Source organism: Mustelus asterias, unplaced genomic scaffold (genome assembly GCF_964213995.1).
Source record: "Mustelus asterias unplaced genomic scaffold, sMusAst1.hap1.1 HAP1_SCAFFOLD_3128, whole genome shotgun sequence".
Taxonomy (NCBI): domain Eukaryota; kingdom Metazoa; phylum Chordata; class Chondrichthyes; order Carcharhiniformes; family Triakidae; genus Mustelus; species Mustelus asterias.
Window position 1 is genome coordinate 16,375 of NW_027593073.1, and position 17,317 is coordinate 33,691.

A 17,317-nucleotide genomic window follows, 5' to 3' on the forward strand; every position below is an offset into this window, starting at 1 on the left:
CAGGGTAGATGCAGGGAGGGTGTTCCTGATGGTGGGGGGAGTCCAGAACCAGGGGTCACAGTCTGAGGATTCGGGGTAGACCATTTAGGATGGAGGTGAGGAGACATTTCTTCACCCAAAGAGTGGTGAGCCTGTGGAATTCATCACCACAGGAAGTAATGCATAGAATCATAGAATTCCTACAGTACAGAAAGAGGCCATTCGGCCCATTGAGTTTGCACCGACCACAATCCCACCCAGGCCCTATCCCCATAACCCCATGCATTTACCCTGCTAACCCTCCCTGACACTAGGGTCAACTTAGCACGGCCAATCAACCTAACCCGCACATCTTCGGACTGTGGGAGGAAACCGGAGCACCCGGAGGAAACCCATGCAGACACGAGGAGAATGTGCAAACTCCACACAGACCGTGACCCGAGGCTGGAATTGAACCCGGGTCCCTGGCGCTGTGGGGCAGCAGTGCTAACCGCTGTGCCACCCTGTCGCCTAAACATTGAATGTATTCAAGAGGCGGTTGGATATAGTGAATGGGATCAAAGGTTATGGGGAGAAAGCAGGATTAGGCTATTGAGTTCGATGATTAGCCATGATCATGATTAATGGTGGAACAGGCTCGAAGGGCCGAATGGCCTCCTTCTGCTCCTATCTATGTTTCCTGCCGTATCCCCATAACCCTCGATTCCCTTACTGATTAAAAATCTCTCTATCTCAGCCTTGAACATACTGAACGACCCAGCCTCTACAGCCCTCTGCGGGAAAAAATTCCACAGATTCACTCCCCTCCGAGAGAAGAGATTCCTCCTCATCTCCGTGTTAAATGGGCGACCCGCTTACTCTGAGATGATGCCCTCTGCTCTCAGACTCTCCCACAAGAGGAAACAACCTCTCAGCATCTCATGGGAAATTAGGGATGCGCAATAAATGCTGACCTTACGAGTGACACTCACGTTGCAAGAACAAAATAAAACAAAATCCGATCGGCAAATTCCAATCAGTAATTCTGACAAACATTCCAAACAGATTCCAGTCAACGACCATGCCCATTCCCCTTGAATTAGAGACAACTCGGAAAATCCCTATGGGGACCGGCCAGGGGATCCCCCAGCGGGGGCCGGCCGGGGGATCCCCCAGCTGGGACCAGCCGGGGGAACCCCCAGCTGGGACCAGCCGGGGGAACCCCTGCAGGGGCTGGCCGGGGAAATCCCCCTGTGGGGATCGACCGGGGAAATCCCCCTGTGGGGATCGACCGGGGAAATCTCCCTGTGGGGATCGACCGGGGAAATCCCCCTGTGGGGGATCGACCGGGGAAATCCCCATGTGGGGATCAACCGGGGAAATTTCCCTGTGGGGATCGACCGGGGAAATCCCCCTGTGGGCATCGACCGGGGAAATCCCTCTATGTGGGGATCGACCGGGGAAATCTCCCTGTGGGGATCGACCGGGGAAATCCCCCTGTGGGGATCGACCGGGGAAATCCCCCTATGTGGGGATCGACCAGGGAAATCCCCCTGTGGGGATTGACCGGAGAAATCCCCCTGTGGGGATCGAGCAGGGAAATCCCCCTGTGGGGATCGACCGGGGAAATCCCCCTGTGGGGATCGACCGGGGAAATCCCCCTGTGGGGATCGACCGGGGAAATTCCCCTGTGGGGATCGACCGGGGAAATCCCCCTGTGGGGATCGACCGGGGAAATACCCTGTGGGGATCGTCCGGGGAAATCCCCCTGTGGGGATCGACCGGGGAAATCCCCCTGTGGGGATCGAGCAGGGAAATCCCCCTGTGGGGATCGACCGAGGAAATCCCCCTGTGGGGATCGACTGGGGAATTCCCTATGGAGACCGACTGGGGAATCCTCCTACGGGGTACGGCTGGGGAATCCCCCTTTAGGGACCGACTGGGGAATCCCCCTACGGGGGCCGACTGGGGAATCCCCCTACGGGGGCCGACTGGGGAATCCCCCTTTAGGGACTGACTGGGGAATCCCCCTACGGGGTCCGACCGGGGAATCCCCCTACGGGGGCCTACTGGGGAATCCCCCTTTAGGGACCGACTGGGGAATCCTCCTTTAGGGACCGACTGGGGAATCCCCCTTTAGGGACCGACTGGGAATCCCCCTACGGGGGCCAACTGGGGAATCCCCCTACGGGGGCCGACTGGGGAATCCCCCTATAGATAGTGACTGGGGGACAATCGGTATAAATTACACAGGCGATTTTGTTCTTTGTGAAACTCTGGCGCTGATACAATCACGGCGAACACCATTTGCTGTTATTACTACCCCATGTGTCCGAGGTTACGGAGAGGTCAGGCAGGCAACAGCTGCTGATTCCGAGGAGGAAGCTGCCTCTTGAACCTTGGCCGTGAGCGCAGTAAACAGGACTTGGTAATCAGAGGACTTCCTCGCGGGGAAACGCTGGGATTAAGGAGCATCGGCCCCTCCACAATGAGCCTGGCCCTATCCCAGTGCCGCAAGGTGCAGAATCCCCGCCAAGGTTATTGTAGAGCGGCAGGAATTAATATCAGATCCCTTCCTGCAGCTGCTCTGGATTTAACCAACATCTTCACTTGTCCCCAACACAAACAGGGATCCTGTACCACAGTGCTGGAGTCTAACAGTGTGTGTGTGTGAGAGAGAGGGTGCACACACTCCTCTCTGTAACTTTAACATATTGCCAGCTCCCCGATGCGTGCGATAATAACTCCAAACCAGCTACAAACATGATGAACCTTCCCATTTATGGGAAGCAGAATTCCGTTTGTGATACGCAGTTGGATCCGAGCCAACTCCTATTTTGGGAAAGCGGGGGGAGGGAAGAGGGATGTGGCGGAGGGAGGAGGCTGTTTAGAGAGGTGACATTCCCGGCATCCGTGACCTCCTGCCTTGGTCTGAGTTAACAGGCAAAGCGCCTCCTCCGGCCCTCCCTCCTCCTCCCCCTCCAGCCCTCCCTCCTCCTCCCCCTCCAGCCCCCTCCTCCGCACCCCACCCCCATCCTCCCCCCCCCCCCCCCCCCAGTTCCGCACCCCACACACCCCTCACCCCTCCCCTCCTCCGGCCCTCCCTCCTCCTCCCCCTCCAGCCCCTCCTGCGCACCCCACCCCCATCCTCCCCCCCCCCACCCCCCCGTTCCGCACCCCACACACCCCTCACCCCTCCCCTCCTCCGGCCCTCCCTCCTCCTCCCCCTCCAGCCCCCTCCTCCGCACCCCACCCCCATCCTCCCCACCCCCATCCTCCCCCCCCCCCCCCCGTTCCGCATCCCACACACCCCTCACCCCTCCCCTCCTCCGGCCCTCCCTCCTCCCCACCCCTCCAGCCCCCTCTTCCGCACCCCACCCCCATCCCTCCCCCTCCCGCCCCCCGTTCCGCACCCCACACACCCCTCACCCCTCCCCTCCTCCGGCCCTCCCTCCTCCCCCCCCTCCAGCCCCCTCCTCCGCACCCCACCCCCATCCTCCCCACCTCCCCCCCCCCATTCCGCACCCCACACACCCCTCACCCCTCCCCTCCTCCGGCCCTCCGTCCTCCTCCCCCTCCAGCCCCCTCCTCCGCACCCCACCCCCATCCTCCCCCCCGTTCCGCACCCCACACACCCCTCACCCCTCCCCTCCTCCGGCCCTCCCTCCTCCTCCCCCTCCAGCCCCCTCCTCCGCACCCCACCCCCATCCTCCTCCCCCCCCCCGTTCCGCACCCCACACACCCCTCACCCCTCCCCTCCTCCGGCCCTCCCTCCTCCTCCCCCTCCAGCCCCTCCTCCGCATCTCACCCCCATCCTCCCCCCCGTTCCGCACCCCCCCCCCCCCACCCCTCCCCTCCTCCGTACCCCACCCTCCTCCTCCGTATCCCACTCCCCTCCACCACACCCCCCTCCACATCCCAACCCCTCCCCCTCCACCTCTTCCACACACCACCCCCCCCCCTTCTGCACCCCCACCTCCTCCACCCTCATGTCACCAACATCGAGATTTCGATATCATGAGGGGGGTTGGGGGCACAGTAAGAAGTCTCACAACACCCAGGTTCAAGTCCAATAGTTTTATTTGGTAGCACGAGCTTTCGGAGCTCTGCTCCTTTATCAGGTGAGTGGAGGTATCTTGCGATTGTGTCTCTGTCTGTATATGCCGTGTTTGTGAGCCTACTTCCACTCATCTGATGAAGGAGCAGCGCTCCGAAAGCTCGTGCTACCAAATAAACCTGTTGGACTTCAACCTGGGTGTTGTGAGACTCCTTCCTGTGCCCACCCCAGTCCAACGCCGGCATCTCCACATCATGAGGGGGCTGGACAGAGGAACGGTTCCCGCTCAAGAAAGGATCGAGAACGAGAGGGGGCTCAGATTAAAGTGATTTGCAAAAGGGCAAACATGACGGGAGAAGAACCTTTTCATCCAGCGAGTGGCCAAGGTCTGGAATTCACTGTCTGGAAGCTTAAAGTTTATTTCAAAGTTTAGTTTGTTTATTCGTGTCACCAGTAGGCTGACATTAACACTGCAATGAAGTTACTGTGAAAATCCCCTAGTCGCCACACTCCGGCGCCTGTTCGGGGACACTGAGTGAGAATTTAGTACGGCCAATGCACCCTAACCAGCACGTCTTTCGGGACTGTGGGAGGAAACCGGAGCACCCGGAGGAAACCCACGTAGACACGGGGAGAATGTGCAGACTCCGCACAGACAGTGACCCAAGCCAGGAATCGAACCCGGGCCCCTGGCGCTGTGAGGCAGCAGTGCCAACCACTGTGCACCTGGAGGTTTGTGTTAAAGAACATGTGGGCCTGGGGCGATGGGGAGACGGGGAGAGGAGGCGACTCGGTGACGGGGGAGGATGTGGGGAGGGGGAGGATGGAGGAGGACGGGGGAGGGGACAATGGGACGACGGGGAGAGGGGGGAGACAATGCGACGGGGGAGATGGGGGAGACAGGGGAGGATGGGGAGAGAGGGACGGGGGAGGATGGGGAGAGGGGCAGAAGAGGGAGAGAGGGCGACAGGGAGAGGAGGAGAGGGGGCGACGGGGTAACGGAGCGACGGGGGAGACGGGGTGATGGGGAGCCAGAGAGAGAGGGAAAGCAGGCGTGAGAGCCAGTTGGTTTGGATCTACCTTTGAAGAGCGGGGGCAGCACTGCCGTCCCGTGGCAGCACAGCCGGTTTCGGGAAGAGGTGGGATCCCAGCTGTAGAGCAGTAGCTTGAGGAGCTGCGAATGTTCCAGCTCGATGTTGAAGGTGTGATCCAGGCTGAGGAAGGGCTCCTGGCACGTCAACATGGCGGTGTGAGCCTTGCTGACCGAGTCCACCTGGATGGCGCAGAAGACGTCCCTGAGGCCGGCGCGGGGAAGCCTGAGGCCTTCGATACCGTAGAGCCGGACATTGAGGAGGCCTGAGAGGTATTGCAGACAGCGCAGCTGCTCGCTGCTCCCGTAGGGGCGGAAAGCGCCCGTGTCCAGCCTGGCACCGGCCGGCTGCTGATACTCCGGGTGCCAGGGCCCGGCCTTCCCTGCCTTGGTAACAAGTTCCGGCGAGTCGCCGTCGCTGAGGTAACCGGCCTTGCCCGGTGCCCGGGAACACCGCTGCTTCCTCCGGTGCCAGCTGCCCGCGGGCCGACACGCTGCTGTCCAGGTGGTAGCGGCAGATGACATTGGAGACGGGCGGGGGCACGGTCGGCGAGGAGGAAGGGGAGGCGGGCAGTGGGGGGGTGACCCTCCCGCTCGGTTCCGGCCGGGCCCCCCCCGGGGCGGCGGCAGCGTCATTGTCATGGCGACTGGGGCGCGAGGTCCCCCTCAGGCTCAGCTTGCGTCTCAGTTCCGGAAGCTTCTTCATCTTCATGGAGAGGCGGCGCACCGTGCCGGGCGATTTGACCCGGTCGGACAGCGAGCGGTGTGCCGCCGCGCTCTTCTTGGGAGGCCTGGGGCTGGACACGGGTGACGGGTTCCTGTCCGTCCCCGAAACCGTCACGCCATCTATCGGGAGAAAACACACAGAGAGAGGTTCAGAGAGTATTCCGTCCACACCAGCCTCCCGTCAGGACAAGGAGAATCCCACCCGGATTCTGGGATTGGGGTGGGGGGAGTGGGAAGGAGCGAGGTACAGGAAGTGGATGGGACACGGCGGAAGGCCCTGGCGGGTTCCCAGTTTGGAATTCTCGACTCAGGAAGGGGGGAGGACATGTCCAGAGTGCCGGCATCATCGGAACAGTGCGTCTGGTGGCACAGTGGTTAGCACTGCTGCCTCTCAGCGCCAGGGACACAGGTTCAATTCCTGGCTTGGGTCACTGTCTGTGTGGAGTCTGCACGTTCTCCCCGTGTCTGCGTGGGTTTCCTCCCACACTCCAAAAATGTGTGGGTTAAGTGGATTGGCTGTGCTAAATTGCCCTTTGGTGTCAGCGGGATAGTGGAGTAAATAAGTGGGATAGTGGTTAGTGCAGACTCGATGGGCTGAATGGCCTCCTTCTGCACTGTAGCATGCTATGGAACAAACGGGATGGAGATGGGGAAACCGGGAGAATGGAATGGCGTCCCCACAGGACGCGAGGAAGTGTGCTACTGATTTAATTTATTACTATCATTTTTCTATATTCATTCCTGGGACATGGGTGTCGCCGCTGGGTCAGCATTTATTGCCCATCCCTAGTTGCCCTTGGAGAGCAGTTGAGAGTCAACCACATTGCTGTGGCTCTGGAGTCACATGTAGGCCAGACCGGGTAAGGACGGGAGATTTCCTTCCCTAAAGGACATTAGTGAACCAGATGGGTTTTTCCGACAATGGTATCATGGTCATCAGCAGATTCTTAATTCCAGATATTTTTTATTGAATTCAAATTCCACCAGCTGCCGTGGCGGGATTCGAACCCGGGTCCCCAGAACATTAGCTGAGTGTCTGGATTACTAGTCTAGTGATAATACCACTAGGCCATCACCCCTCCATATGCATCGGGAGACAGAGAAAGGTATTGTTTCTTGCGCGCTGCACAGGCAAAGCATACTGTTCGTAGAGTACACAGGGGAGAAGGAAAGGAGAGGGCATGGGGAGTTGTGTGTACTCACACCTGGGTTCGGGAATAAGACGCTGTGATTTATAACTCACCGGACGGTTCAGCTTTCTGGACACTGCTTCCACACTGGCTGCTGCTCCAAGATACGCCAGCGACTGGCATTTCTATTGAAGGCCTGTGCGTGTTCTGGGGTGAAGATCTGGCGGCACATCTGGCTGTCGGCTGCTCCGGTGTCGCTTCAGCCCCGCTCGGCACCGCCACAACACCACCGTGCTGCCGTGTGCCCTCGCCGGCTGCCGGCGGGCAAGGCACCTCCACGTACCACTGGGCCCGGCTGGTCCCCGGCCTCCGGGGCGGCCGCACCGGGACATCGTCCTCCGGGATGGGGTTGTACCAGATTTCGCCCCCCTCGATGGTTCTCCTGGCGTCACCGGCCGGCGGCCCAGTAGCACTGGTGCCCGGATCCCGGCTGGGGCGCGTCGCCAGGGCGGCGGAGTCGGGATAATTGGCACTGGTAGCAGCAGAGGTCCCGGAGGCAGAGGGGACAGGGAGCGGCTCATTCGGACCCCAGCATGCGCTGGCGACATCGCCTCTCTCCGTCCAGGGGTCAGCGCACTCACACTTCACAACCTGCACCGCCTCGGAACACACGGAGACTGGCAAACTTTCCAAAACTTCCGATTCTAAACCAAGACAAAGAAAATACAGGAATTAGACTCACAAAATTAACCAGCATGAACCAACCGACTACCATCCTCAACATTGTAATAAACCTCCCTCTACACTGTCCCCATCAAACACTCCCAGGACAGGTACAGCACGGGGTTAGATACAGAGTAAAGCTCCCTCTACACTGTCCCCCATCAAACACCCAGGACAGGTACAGTGCAGGTTCGATATGGGGAGCAGGCGAGAGATGTTGGGGAAGAGGGCTGGGGAGGAGTGTGAGTTGGGTGGCAGGGGGAGGGGTATGAGAGAATCGGTGAGCTGAGAGGGGAAGCTGAGGACGGGGGGAGGGAAACACAACCATGATTGAACAGAAACCTGTTTGATCGTCTCATCCCAGAATGCCCCAGCTCTGACACTGGCCTCTTCACTCATTAATCCTGTGGCAGCGTTTCACACACAAACACACCAATCAGGAACAGGAGGAGGCCACTCGGCCCCTCCAGCCTGCTCTCCCATTCAATAGGATCACGGCTGATCTGATTGGAACCTCACCCACATTCCCGCTGACCCCCCGATAACCTTTCATCCCCTCGTTCACCAAGAATCTCTCTCACTCTGCTTTAAAAATATTCACAGTCTCAGCTCCCACGGCCTTCTGAGGAAGAGAGTTCCAGAAACTCTCCACCCTCTGAGTGATAAGAATTCACCTAATCTCCATCTTAAATGAGCGACCCCCTTATTTTTAAACAGTGACCCCCTAGTTCTAGATTCCCCCACAAGAGGAAACATCCTCTCCACATCCACCCCGTCGACACCCCTCAGCATCTTAAAGCTTTTGATCAAGTCGCCTCTTACTCTTCTAAACTCCAGTGGATACAAACCTAACCTCTCCAACCTTTCCTCATAAAACAACCCACCCATTCCTGGTATCAGTCCAGAAAACCTTCTCTCAACTGCTTCTAATGCACTTCGATCTTTCCTTAAATAAGGAGACCAATCCCGTAGACAATACTCTCCACATGAACCTTGTCCAATCCCACAGGCTCCCGCCATCCTTTAATATTCCTTTATCAACAAATATTCCATCCGGTTTTACAGTGTAAGATAGGTGTCACGGCGGCACAGTGGTTAGCACAGCTGCCTCACAGCGCCTGGGACCCGGGTTCGATTCCCGGCTTGGGTCACTGTCTGTGCGGAGTCTGCACTTTCTCCCCATATCTATGTGGGTTTCCTCCGGGTGCTGCGGTTTCCTCTCACAGTCCGAAAAGACGTGCTGATTAGGGTGCATTGGCCATACTCAATGTGTGGGGTTACGGAGAAGAGGGACTGGGTGAGATACTGTAGTAAAATCCCCTAGTCGCCACACTCCGGTCCCTGTTTGGGTACACTGAGGGGGAATTTAGCACGGCCAATGCACCTAACCAGCACGTCTTTGGGCTGTGGGAGGAAACCGGAGCACCCGGAGGAAACCCACGCAGACACGGGGAGAATGTGCAGACTCCACACAGACAGTGACCCAAGCCGGGAATCGAACCCGGGTCCCCGGCGATGTGAGGCAGCAGTGCTAACCACTGTGCCAACGTGCCGCCCAATGTGCAAGGAATAGAGGGATATGGGCCAAGGGCAGACAGAAGGGATTAGTTTAATTTGGCGTCATGCTCAGCACGACATCGTGGGCCGAAGGGCCTGTTCCTGGGCTGTACTGTTCTGTGCTCTAGGCTGTGACTGGGCCCAAACAACCCAGTGTAACTCGCGTTTCGTACACCGAAACTCCACAACTCTAGGGTGGCATGCTGGCTACAGCTGCTGCCTCACAGGGCCAGGGACCCGGGTTCGATTCCCAACTTGGGTTACTGTCTGTGCGCAGTTTGCACATTCTCCCCGTGTCTGCGTGGGTTTCCTCCGGGTGCTCCGGTTTCCTCCCACAGTCCGAAAGACATGCTGGTTAGGATGCATTGGCCGTGCTAAATTCTCCCTCAGTGTAACCCGAACAGGCGCTGGAGTGTGGCGACCGGGGGATTTTCACAGTAACTTCATTGCAGTGTAAATGTAAGCCTTACTTGTGACTAATAAATAAACTTTAACACAACAGGAGCACTGATACTGAGAGGCACCAGCTTTGAAAAGTAAAAGCGTCGTATGTGAGGAACAAAGCTGACAGGTTCCAGAAATATCCCGCATTCCAACCCTCTGGAATTGTGTGACACGGAGCACTGAGCGGGAACACTGGGACTTGCAATCGGGCCAGGCCAGATGGAATGTCTGAGCCTTCGCAGGGAGAGGGAGTGTGGAAAAAAACTCTTCTTTTTGAGTTATGACGAAGCAGCCTGCCAACATTTCTCCTCTCTCTCCTGAAAAGCGGCCTGGGACCAAGACAAACAGTGAGGCCGTATCCACTAGCAACCGCTTCTCAGTAAGGCAACCTGCCCCGATTCCCGAGGCTACCTGTTAGATGTCGGAGGGCTTTGGACGCAGGGAGTTGTGTGATGCACCGTCTTGACAGAGGGTTTAAACCCCATTACTGTGTAACACAAAGTTGTAGCAAAGTTTATTTATTAGTTACAAGTAAGGCTTATAGTACAGGGATGAGATAGAGAATCTGGTGAACTGGTGCGGCAACAATAATCTCTCCCTCAATGTCAACAAAATGAAGGAGATTGTCATCGACTTCAGGAAGCGTAAAGGAGAACATGCCCCTGTCTACATCAATGAGGACGATGTAGAAAGGGTCGAGAGCTTCAACTTTTTAGGTGTCCAGATCATCAACAACCTGTCCTGGACCCCCCATGCCGACGCTATAGTTAAGAAAGCCCATCAATGCCTCTACTTTCTCAGAAGGATATTTGGCATGTCAGCTACAACTTTTACAGATGCACCATAGAAAGCATTCTTTCTGGTTGTATCAAAGCTTGGTATGGCCCCCACTCTGACCAAGACCACAAAAAACTACAAAAGGTCGTGAATGTAGCCCAATCCATCACGCAAACCAGCCTCCCATCCATTGACTCTGTCTACACTTCCCGCTGCCTCGGAAAAGCAGCCAGCATAATTAAGGACCCCACACACCCCAGACATTCTCTCTTCCACCTTCTTCCATCGGGAAAAAGATACAAAAGTCTGAGGTCACGTACCAACCGACTCAAGAACAGCTCCTTCCCCGCTGCTGTCAGACTTTTGAATGGACCTACCTCGCATTAAGTTGATCTTTCTCTACACCCTAGCTGTGACTGTAACACTACATTCTGCACTCTCTCGTTTCCTTCTCTATGAACGGTATGCTTTGTCTGTATAGCGCGCAAGAAACAATACTTTTCACTGTATACTAATACATGTGAAAATAATAAATCAAATTAAATCAAATCAAATATATTAACACTGCAATGAAGTTATTGTGAAATTCCCCTGGTCGCCACACTCTGATGCCTGTTCGGGCCAACGCACTTAACCAGCACGTCTTTCGGACTGTGGGAGGAAACCGGAGCACCCGGAGGAAACCCATGCAGACACGGGGAGAATGTGCAGACTCCACACACACACAGTGACCCAAGCCAGGAATTGAAGTCGGGTCTATGGCGCTGTGAGGCAGCAGTGCCAACCACTGTGCCACCGTGCTGCCCATCAGAGGGGAGGGAAATGGAGGGGGAGGGAGAGAGAAAAGGAGGCAAGGGCTGGAGTGGACAGAGGCAGATTAGAGATGGTAGGAAAAGGAGGGAATGACACAGGAATGAAACACGGCCAGTACCCCGGAAACATGGCATCAAGGATTCACTCTGGGCAAATCCAGGGCTAGCCAGAGGATCTTGGGACAAAGTCTGATGGTTAATCCGGCCCTTCCAGAATGAGGCGGAGCCACTTCTAACTCATCACTGGTCTCTGACTGGTCCAGACAACCTGCCTCCTGCAAGAGGAGGAATTCCGGGGCTCCGGAGATTTTAATGACCAGCTTTTTTTCCTGAAAGAAGCTTTCTGGAGCAGGCAAATCCATTGTGGATTAAGGGCCGGTGCTGAGGGATAATTAGCGCAGTGTTCTGGAGACAGAATCCATCAACGTCAACTTAGTTAAATACAAGAAGGAGCGAGAGCGCGGGGTTGGAGCATTCGCCGAGGGAGAGGGGAGAATGGGGTCAAAACACAATAACAAACAACTGAATGAGGCACTCAATCCAAATCTCAATATCCCCATTGCACTCTGTCCTGTAACAGTGTACAGTCCACATGTATACCCATTACACCCCGTCCTGTAACAGTGTACAGTCCACATGTATACCCATTGCACACCGTCCCGTAACAGAGTACAGTCCACAGGTATACCCATTGCACACCGTCCTGTAACAGAGTACAGTCCACATGTATACTCATTGCACACTGTCCTGTAACAGAGTACAGTCCACAGGTATACCCATTGCACACCGTCCTGTAACAGAGTACAGTCCACATGTATACCCATTGCACACCGTCCTGTAACAGAGTACAGTCCACATGTATACTCATTACACCCCGTCCTGTAACAGTGTACAGTCCACATGTATGCCCATTGCACACTGTCCTGTAACAGAGTACAGTCCACAGGTATACCCATTGCACACCGTCCTGTAACAGAGTACAGTCCACATGTATACCCATTGCACACCGTCCTGTAACAGAGTACAGTCCACATGTATACCCATTGCACACCGTCCTGTAACAGTGTACAGTCCACATGTATGCCCATTGCACACTGTCCTGTAACAGAGTACAGTCCACAGGTATACCCATTGCACACCGTCCTGTAACAGAGTACAGTCCACATGTATACCCATTGCACACCGTCCTGTAACAGAGTACAGTCCACATGTATACTCATTACACCCCGTCCTGTAACAGTGTACAGTCGTTGTGTCCCCATTGCACACCGTCCTGTAACAGAGTACAGTCCACATGTATACCCATTACACACCATCCTGTAACAGTGTACAGTCCAGATGTGTCCCAATTACACCCCCTCCTGTAACAGTGTACAGTCCAGATATATCCCCATTACACCCTGTCCTGTAACAGGGTACAGTCCAGATGTATACCCATTATACCCTGCCCTGTAACAGTGTACTGTCCAGATATATCCCCATTACACCCCCTCCCGTAACAACATACAGTCCAGATATATCCCCATTACAACCCCTCCTGTAACAACATACAGTCCAGATGCCTCCCCATTGCACCCTGTCCCGCAACGTTGTACAGTCCACATATATCCTCATTACACCCCATCCTGTAACATTGTACAGTCCACATATATCCCCATTACACCCCATCCTGTAACATTGTACAGTCCACATATATCCTCATTACACCCCATCCTGTAACATTGTACAGTCCACATATATCCCCATTACACCCCATCCTGTAACATTGTACAGTCCACATATATCCCCATTACACCCCATCCTGTAACATTGTACAGTCCACATATATCCCCATTACACCCCATCCTGTAACATTGTACAGTCCACATATATCCTCATGACACTTCATCCTGTAACATTGTACAGTCCACATATATCCCCATTACACCCCATCCTGTAACATTGTACAGTCCACATATATCCCCATTACACCCCATCCTGTAACATTGTACAGTCCACATATATCCCCATTACACCCCATCCTGTAACATTGTACAGTCCACATATATCCTCATGACACCTCATCCTGTGACAGTGTACAGTCCAGGTGTATCCCCATTACACCCCATACACCCCGTCCTATAACAGTGTGCAGTCCAAATGTGTCCCCATTACAGCGAGGTGGGGTGGAGTGCTGGGGTGGTGGGGGGTGAGGGGGGGGACTACAGGTTAGAAGGGAGCGATTACAGGGTGAGGGTGAGGGGGGTGAATGAGGGGGTGGGGAGGGGTGAGGTACTGGGTGCGGGGACAGCTGGCCCCGCTGTCCTGACACTTGATTGTCCCCAGTCCGGGTGAGCCGAGCACAGAGGGGGTCTATGCTGAGGCTCTGGCCCCAGTCCGGGTGAGCCGAGCACAGAGGGGGGGTCTGTGCTGATGCTCTGGCCCCAGTCCTGGTGAGCCGAGCACAGAGGGGGGGTCTGTGCTGATGCTCTGGCCCCAGTCCGGGTGAGCCGAGCACAGAGGGGGTCTATGCTGAGGCTCTGGCCCCAGTCCGGGTGAGCCGAGCACAGAGGGGGGGTCTGTGCTGATGCTCTGGCCCCAGGCCGGGTGAGCCGAGCACAGAGGGGGGGTCTGTGCTGATGCTCTGGCCCCAGGCCGGGTGAGCCGAGCACAGAGGGGGGGTCTGTGCTGATGCTCTGGCCCCAGGCCGGGTGAGCCGAGCACAGAGGGGGGGTCTGGGCTGATGCTCTGGCCCCAGGCCGGGTGAGCCGAGCACAGAGGGGGGGTCTGTGCTGATGCTCTGGCCCCAGGCCGGGTGAGCCGAGCACAGAGGGGGTCTGTGCTGATGCTCTGGCCCCAGGCCGGGTGAGCCGAGCACAGAGGGGGGGTCTGTGCTGAGGCTCTGTCCCCAGGCCGGGTGAGCCGAGCACAGAGGGGGGGTCTGTGCTGAGGCTCTGTCCCCAGGCCGGGACTGAAAGCTCCATTCACACACCCAGCCCCCGAGAACAAGGACAGATTCAGAGCAGACTGGGAATACCGAGCTTTTCCCAACTGGAATCTAAGTCGGAATGAGCCACAGGAAGTGGGCTGTGTGGCAGCCTGTTCCCAGTGAACTCAACCCAGATCACAGAAACACCATGGAGACATCACACAGCCCTGCCCGCTGCAGGATAAAGCCAGCTCTGTCCACGGAGCCGCACCGGGGGAGGGGGGAAGGAGGGGGGAAGGGGGAGGGGGGGGGGGGAAGGAGGGGGGAGGGGGGGGGGGAAGGAGGGGGGAGGGGGGGGGGGGAAGGGGGAGGGGGGGGGAAGGGGGAGGGGGGGGGAAGGAGGGGGGAAGGGGGGGGGGGGAGGGGGCTGAGCCCAGTTTGGGATATCCTGGCTGAGAGATGGAGAGGGGCTGAGTTTTACAACACCGTCCCTTTCACCTCCATGTCCCTCTGCAGCCTCTCTGTCCTTCACTCCCACTCTCTCTGCCCCTCTCCCTCGCTCCCCCTCTCCCCAGCTCCCCCCCTCCCCCCCGCTTTCTCTCTCTCTCCCTCTCCCTCTCTCTGATCTCACGCTGTAAACACATCCCAGAGGACACAAACCACAAGACAAATTGCCCCTAATTTGTCACGAATCAGACCTCTCCCTTATCACAGAAGCCTAAACGCCTGATGTCAAGATTAGCCTCGGAGGAGGGAGGGGGGGAGGAGGAGAGAGAGAGAGGGGGAGAGAGAGAGAGAGAGAGAGAGGGGGAGAGAGAGAGAGAGGGAGAGTGAGAGTGAGAGAGGGAGGGAGGGAGAGTGAGAGAGAGGGGGAGAGAGAGAGAGAGGGGGGAGAGTGAAAGGGGGGGGGAGAGTGAGAGAGAGAGGGGGAGAGTGAGAGAGAGAGAGGGGGAGAGTGAGAGAGGGGCGGAGAGTGAGAGAGAGAGAGGGGGAGAGTGAGAGAGAGAGAGGGGGAGGGAGGGGGCGGGAGCGAGAGAGAGGGGGAGGGAGGGGGGGAGGGAGTGAGAGGGGGAGGGGGAGTGAGAGGGGGAGGGAGAGTGAGAGGGGGAGGGAGAGTGAGAGGGGGAGGGAGAGTGAGAGAGGGAGGGAGAGTGAGAGGGGGAGGGAGAGAGAGAGGGGGAGGGAGAGAGAGAGGGAGAGTGAGAGGGGGAGGGAGAGTGAGAGGGGGAGGGAGAGTGAGAGAGGGAGGGAGAGTGAGAGGGGGAGGGGGAGAGAGAGGGGGAGGGAGAGAGAGAGGGAGAGGGGGAGGGAGAGAGAGAGGGGGAGGGAGAGAGAGGGGGGGAGGGAGAGAGAGGGGGGGAGGGAGAGAGAGGGGGAGGGAGTGAGAGGGGGAGGGAGCGAGAGGGAGGGAGAGGGGGAGAGCCTGTCTATGAAAAGCCGGCTCCAGCTCGAGTGGGCCCGGGATTCTTGCTGGGGAGGGGGATTCTTCAGCTCTGGTGATCCAGTGGAGGTGCTGAGGCTAAGTCCCCAAGGAAGGAAACTGGGGCTTCCCCCTCCAGCCATGTGTGTGTGGTGGTCGGCCCAGCACTGACACCCGGAGAAAAGAACTAACGTCCCAAAGGCCGGGGGCGGGGGTGGAGGGGAGGGGGGCTGGAGGGGAGGGGGGCTGGAGGGGAGGGGGGGTGGAGGGGAGGGGGGGTGGAGGGGTGGGGGGTTGGGGTGAGGGGGGAGCAGAGACAGAAGACATCCCGCAGAGCTGGGTTTTTAAGAGGGGAGCAGGGGGGTTGAAGCCAGTCTCCTGGTCGAGACTATGAGGGAGTCGGGGGGGGGGGGGGGGGGGGGGCGTGGGGGGGAGGAGGGAGTCTATTCAGAATCAGATTGAAGATCCAGGGACGTCAGTCAAACCCCCGCCAGACAGGCTACCCTGGCCGCTCAGAGCATCTCCACTGTCTAGAGAATACCCTCGAAACACAGGGAGAGGCCACTTGGCCCATACTGCAGTACTAGCCCTTCGACAGCTCCTGCTGCTCCCACTCCATCGCCAGGGCCTTACATCTTCCACAAACCGATCCAAATCTCTCGAGGGGAAAGTGTGAGGATGCCTGCCTCGACCACACATTCCAAGCTGCACTCAAACCCTCTGTGTGAGAAAACACATCTCCCAACCCCTCGTTCCTTACTCTCTCTCTGAAGTGGATTATTCCCCTTCAGCATGGGATACAGCTCTCGAGTAAACCTCCTCAACCCTCCTGGCGCCGGTGGGAATAACTCATAAAAAAAAGTTTATTTATTAGTCACAAGTAAGTCTTACATTAACACTGCAATGAAGTTACTGTGAAATTCCCCCTCGTCGCCACACTCCGCCGCCTGTTCGGGTCAATGCGCTCTAACCAGCACGTCTTTTAGACTGTGGGAGGAAACCGGAGCACCCGGAGGAAACCCATGCAGACACGGGGAGAACGTGCAGACTCCACACAGACAGTGACCCAAGCTGGGAATCGAACCCGGGTCCCTGGCGCTGTGAGGCAGCAGTGCTAACCCACTGTGCTACCCCAGAAGTCTCTTGCAAAGCAGTAAACCATTGCTTTGTCTGCCATTCAACCTCGTTGTGAAATATACGCACACACAAAAACTCTCTCTGATCCCAAAATCTAGGGTTTCAGAAACACGTGTGGGGCACCGTGGCTCCATCCAGCCCACCGTTTGGGCTAATGGTGCCAAGTCTTGGCAGAAGCCTACCCTGTAGGCCGCACTGCCGAAATGTGTCCATCCAATCTTCCCTGTGAAGTGAAGAAGCTATTTCCCCACAGCAAATCTTACTCACTGGTCAGGAATTCACAGAGAGGGATCAACAAGTACTTCCTGCGAACAACGTCTTAAATAGCTCCAGTTATAACTCGGCCCACTGGAGCTGCAGCACGTCAAGGATACTCTCGGCCTGCTGCAGATTAGCCGATTGCAGGAGCGGCTGACTGGCCATATATGGGAGAGCGGCAGCCCAGAAGCTGCAGGGCCGGGGAAAGAGGTCATTAAACCAAATCAGGCCATTGCCTGCTGATGGCACAGTGCCACAGAGTCGCCCTCTCACCATAATATAGAGTTCAATGTTGGTCTCCACACTACCAGAAGGCTTTG

The 17,317-nt window shown here is 57.0% G+C and overlaps 1 protein-coding gene across 1 annotated transcript in view; it reads right to left on the reverse strand.

Moving 5' to 3' along the window:
* The window catches only part of LOC144490304 (rho GTPase-activating protein SYDE2-like), a 32,352-nt gene extending 15,378 nt beyond the window's left edge, over positions 1-16,974 (reverse strand). Inside the window, 4 exon segments of the mRNA XM_078208072.1 lie at positions 5,096-5,585; positions 5,587-5,951; positions 7,075-7,665; positions 16,922-16,974. Coding sequence (XP_078064198.1) covers positions 5,096-5,585; positions 5,587-5,951; positions 7,075-7,665; positions 16,922-16,952 — 1,477 coding nt within the window. The 5' untranslated portion in view covers positions 16,953-16,974.
* Between the last annotated feature and the right edge of the window lie 343 nt (positions 16,975-17,317).